At 47.6% G+C, this 5161-nt stretch overlaps 1 protein-coding gene across 1 annotated transcript in view; it reads left to right on the top strand.

The window, feature by feature from the left end:
* Window positions 1-106: 106 nt before the first annotated feature.
* Window positions 107-5161, top strand: part of SARC_12081 (hypothetical protein) — a gene marked incomplete at its 5' end in the record, with an annotated part of 8471 nt that continues 3416 nt past the window's right edge. Inside the window, 8 exons of the mRNA XM_014293819.1 lie at window positions 107-183; window positions 488-642; window positions 1403-1573; window positions 1955-2030; window positions 2864-2957; window positions 3298-3602; window positions 4012-4083; window positions 4893-5063. Of these exons, the coding sequence (XP_014149294.1) occupies window positions 107-183; window positions 488-642; window positions 1403-1573; window positions 1955-2030; window positions 2864-2957; window positions 3298-3602; window positions 4012-4083; window positions 4893-5063 (1121 nt within the window). The remainder of the gene's footprint in view (window positions 184-487; window positions 643-1402; window positions 1574-1954; window positions 2031-2863; window positions 2958-3297; window positions 3603-4011; window positions 4084-4892; window positions 5064-5161) is intronic.

Raw genomic sequence — 5161 nt, 5'->3', positions numbered from 1 at the left:
ATATGTGTGTGTATGTTTACATACATGGGTACTCATACTATATTTATCGCTATTAGTGTCCCGTTGCTGAAGTATAATAATATTTTTATTGTGGTTCTGTCTTGCAGTTGCGTTCGCCGACTGTGGCCCAACTGTATCTGGCAGATGAAGACCCTAATGCTTGGAGGTACACTGGCTATGCAGGTATGTTAGGAGAAGCATTTCCTGATGACTCTAAAATTTGCGCCCAAATTTGTGCTGTATAAGGCCAACTCGCATACACACCGGTAGCGTTAAATTTTCACATTTATACTCGTAACTGCAAGCTACGACGTAGACTTTATGGTACCATATGCGCGCAGGAAACATGCACGACTTGCGACCATATCTGATACTCGCTCAATGACCAGACATTGCACGCTGTAGATTGTACCGGCTCATAGTTGACTATCTATCATTAGGCTCAGTACACTTATGTATTGCATTCTCCTGTATATTTTGCTATTAGGAGCCGTGGCTGTGGTGAAGGATGGCTACCGCAAAGATTACTTTATTCGAGTGCTGTCTCTGGACTCGCCAAGCAAGGTGTTGTGGGAGCAGGCCATTTATAAAGAACTGGATTACGGCTCGGATAGGACCTACTTTCACACCTTCGAAACGGACGTATGTGGTTTTGTTGGGGAATCGAAGGATAGCAGTCGAACCTTTCCTTTCACCCTATAACTCTATTTGCATGTGCTTTAATCGCTGACATATAGGTTATATCAATCACAAAGTGGATTGTGATTTCAAAAAACTGAATGGCTTGAGTTTCAGAGCGTGGTAGACTCACAATTTAATTCAATGCGAATAAATCGCGTATGTGTGTTTACATGCCTAATGGAGCACTCTTCCCAGTGTGAGTACGTCCGTCCTTATGATCATTTATGTGTCAATGTGAAATACCACGTCTGTTCTCTCTCGCTGTTTTTATTCATTGCCAATCTCGTCGTGAGAGATGCCAGTCTATTTTTTTGGTGCTTCTTGGCATGTCAGGTGTAGACCCATTTCTATATTAACTCAGGCATAGCATACATTTAGACTAATCTATGCATTCCAATTGTCTCGAGGATACACATACAGATATGACTCAACTGATATACAAACCGACAAGCTGACAACTAATACTGCCTCGCGCGTGTGTGTTTTCTTGTCAGAGCAAGCCATTTCAGCGACAAATATAATCATTGAATCTGCCGCTCGTTGAGCAACTCGTATCTGTGCTCGTGCATACAAATGTGTACCCGTACATATGCGTCCAACCATATCCTCGTACATATGCACATATACACGTATACATACACATACACAGCTATGTATTCTGTTAGATGTTTCTATCAATTGATAGTAAAATTTATATTTTCAAATCTCGCCAACCCCACAGAACTGCACGGCGGGGCTTAATTTCGCCTCAGAGCCAGACGCGCAGGAATTCCGTGAAGCTGTGAAAGAAGAGATCAGCAAGAAAAACAGGGCAAAGAAAAAGATCGCACCCCCCCCGGCTGCGCCTACTGTCACAGCACCACCTCAACAGAAGACTGCACCTGCTGCTCAGGTAGGTGTAGGTTTTGAAGTTCGTGGGGATGTATATGTGCTTGTTTGTGATTCGAATGGATATATGCCAGACTTACGCACGCCTGTGTAATCGGGAGAAGCTTGCACAGACTACTCGCAAATGACACCACCTTTCAGCCTATTCAGGCTTTCGTAGTGAAGTATCGTAGTTATCTGCCCAGAGTACTCGTCATATAGTAGTAACCATGCTCACAAGCGCAGACACACTCAAGCAGAAGCCCTCATTGCTGCAAATGCTTACAGTTGCGCACATCACTGGCATCGTCGGCGTTATAGGCACACATGCACCATCCTACACAAGGACTCGATACACAGTAGCACCCCGGCTCACACCCTGCATATCTCTCCTTCTCACTCACAGCAAACCAGCAATGTACCCGTTCGGGGTGCCAGAGTGTCATCCAGCCCAGCGGGTAGGCCCACGAGTCCGAAACCTGGTATGTTTGGGTCTATTGGCTCGATGGCTAAACTTATTGTGACATTATACTATACGACAGTACTACGTGATGGTGAATCTACTTCCTATGAGAAAGCTAGATGTCCGTATTTGCGTGTGCCTATCGGATCGTATGGGTTGGGATTAGTTTTAATGATAGCGATAGGGATTTTCCGTGGATCTGTTTTGCAGGGTAGGCGTTAGACAGTCCACAGAAATAAGCGAACGCGGTAGGTTAATCGGATTTCTCAGTTGTGTGATGAGTACTTCAGTTGTAGCCAGGTGGTGGCAGAGACCACCGCTGGTAGTGAGCTTGCTGCTTGCCATTCTTCATTGATGCCTTGTCCTGGTTTCGCATGTACGTGGTGTGTTGTGGTGTTGGTGCGCCTATCTTGTTGTGGGCTGCTGGGACATATGATTGTCTGCGTGGTCCGGACGGTATGTAGCCAGCCTAGCACGCTGTGTTCTAGGCTGTACTACGCCTGCTACAAAATAAGCGTAACATCGTCGGTGTCGCATCTTTAGACGATCTTGCGTGCTACACCGACTTGCTAGTGTGGCTGTTAACTGCGTCTGTGCAAACGCACGCTACTCGTATATGTACCCACCTATGACCAGCGTCGAATGGTGCAACTTCTGTTGTGTTCAACCCGTGTACCTTGCCTTTGACGATAAGACTCCTTGCACATGCGATACACGCACAGCTGAATACGTCGCTAGCGCTATATGAAACTACTATAACGTTAGAACCAATAGTGATAGTGGACGTTCCAGTCTCGTCTCAATCAAATTTGTGCCAATCCGACACCTCTATCGATACCTCTCTACCTACAGAGACTAGCCGTTTCAGCTTATTCGGGTCGCGGAAAAAGAACAAGGGTCCCAAGAAATTGACGGCCGATATGATTTCTGGCCCAGCCGAGTTTTCGTATGTTTGCGATCTATGTAGGCCGTAGACATACATAGAGACCAATGCCCTGACCTGTTTACATGCACGTGGGCAGTTCATTGCGGCATATATGTGCGATTTGCTTTTCTTGACGCAGGCAGGCGGTCGTAGATTCTTCCCTTATGTTTGTACGTATATAGTCATAGCTTTATATACATAAGTCGCCAATTTTAAAGTGTGGCGTGTGAGCGTCTAGACGTTGGTCTCAAATCTCAAATATACCCAGACTACCACTCATTTACCTCAGCTTCACCACCTTCACACATACACACCCAAAACCGTGCTGTATATACTCATCCATATGTGAACGTCCTCACAGACACGTCTCGCATATCGGCTGGGACGCCGACAAGGGATTCGACACCGACAACATCCCCGAGGAATGGCAGACGGTCTTTGACAAGGTAGGCATCACCAATGCACAGCTCAAAGCGGACCCTGAGCTGGGCAAGTTCGTGATGAGTGAGATGTCAAATATGGCCGAGAAGGGGGTCCCCCCCCCTACGGCCCATGCGCCGCCTGCGCCTGTGCCTAAGCAGAAGTCACCTCCACCCGCCGTCAGCCAGCCCCCTGCACCCGTGGCCGCGGCTGTGACACCGGTTATAGCTCCTGTCAGCAAACCACGTATGTCTGCACGGTGCATGTGGGTATTGGGGTGGCTGGTAGTTGGTTCCGGTCAGTGTATTGGTGATTAACTGAATGTTTGGTGTCTGCCGGGTTTTGTAGCGGGACCCAAGGGGCTGAGAATGCCTGAACAAGGACTAGATTAATTCGGTCGAGGTTTATATCTGCTGTAGTGTCTATCAGCCACCCACACTCCGTGTTCTTGGATTGTAGTTAAATTGAATCATTACTTGGGTTCTTACTCTCGACCTTCTGTAGAATTATCATTTGCCGACATTTCATTGGTGTGTGACCTTTAACTTTCCTCTGTCGAGCACTGGCGGTATAGCTGGAACCATATCTCGGCCCCAGACAATACCAATTGCTTTCTCACTGTCTGCATTTCGCTGTTGAACTTGCGCTTACACAGCGCCGTCCAGTGGCAGGCCTACGTCACCTCTCAGCCGACCTCCGTCAGGACGTGCACCTGCACCCCCAGCGAGTATGTTTGATTGTGTGAGTGTGTTTGATTGTGTGAATGTGTTTGATTGTGTGAATGTGTTTGGTTGTGTGAGTGTGTACTTTCTGACTGCATGTGAATCCTGTTTCCCCTCTATAGTGTAGATAGAGGGCGAAAAACTCTTAGGGCTCGCAGTAAACTTCGCTGCGCGTTCCAAATACAACTTGTCATAGCGTATGCACACCAGTACTTCTCTGCGCGTGATTCCAAATACTACTTATTATAGCGTATGCACACCAGTATGATACTACCCCACACGCGTCTTCGCCTCTTGCATCTCTGTTGTACAGTCCTTTGCCTACCGGAAACGGAACTCAACGTGAAATGTCACCACCGATGGGTCTGAAATCCATACGCACTGTCGACACATGTGGTGCTAATTGTCGTATGTTGTCTCGACATACCCGGTGCTAGACCCAATCTGATACCAATCTACTGCCCAGCCCACTTCTTCACCTCCTCAGCTACTACACCACAGACCGCACCAGTATTAGACGATATTATCGATGCGTTATATCGGCACAAAGCCGTGCGCATGTGTGTAGTACCCAACACCTTGCCTCACCCCCTCCTCCTCCCCCCTCCACCTCTTCACCTCCCCCGTTGATTTCCATTGATTTCCATCGATTCCCATTGATTTCCATTGATTTCCATTTATTTCCATTGATTCCCATTGAGTTCTATTGATTTCCATAGATTTCCATTGATTTCCATTGAGTTCTATTGATTTCCATAGATTTCCATTGATTTCCATTGATTTCCATTGGTTTCCATTGATTCCCATACCACAGGTCGCGCAAATACCGGACGGTCAGCTCCTCCGCCCCTGCCCCCCACACGCTCACCCAGCGCAAAGAAGAAGCCTGGACCCCCTCCAGCTGCCTACAGCGCTAGTGTTTCCAGTCTGTCAAAGAGAGACTCGACACCACTCGCCCCACCCCCCGCACCTGCAAGCGTTGTCGGTATGGTGTCATCTGTCGCTGGAGTGCATGCAGTGTGTGTGTGTGTGTGTGTGTGTGTGTGTGTGTGTGTGTGTGTGTGTGTGTGTGTGTGTGTGTGT

This window comes from Sphaeroforma arctica (assembly GCF_001186125.1).
Source record: "Sphaeroforma arctica JP610 unplaced genomic scaffold supercont1.2057, whole genome shotgun sequence".
Lineage (NCBI taxonomy): Eukaryota > Ichthyosporea > Ichthyophonida > Sphaeroforma > Sphaeroforma arctica.
The sequence above is the reverse complement of the archived record's forward strand: the minus strand, read 5'-3'. Positions and strand labels throughout refer to the sequence as shown.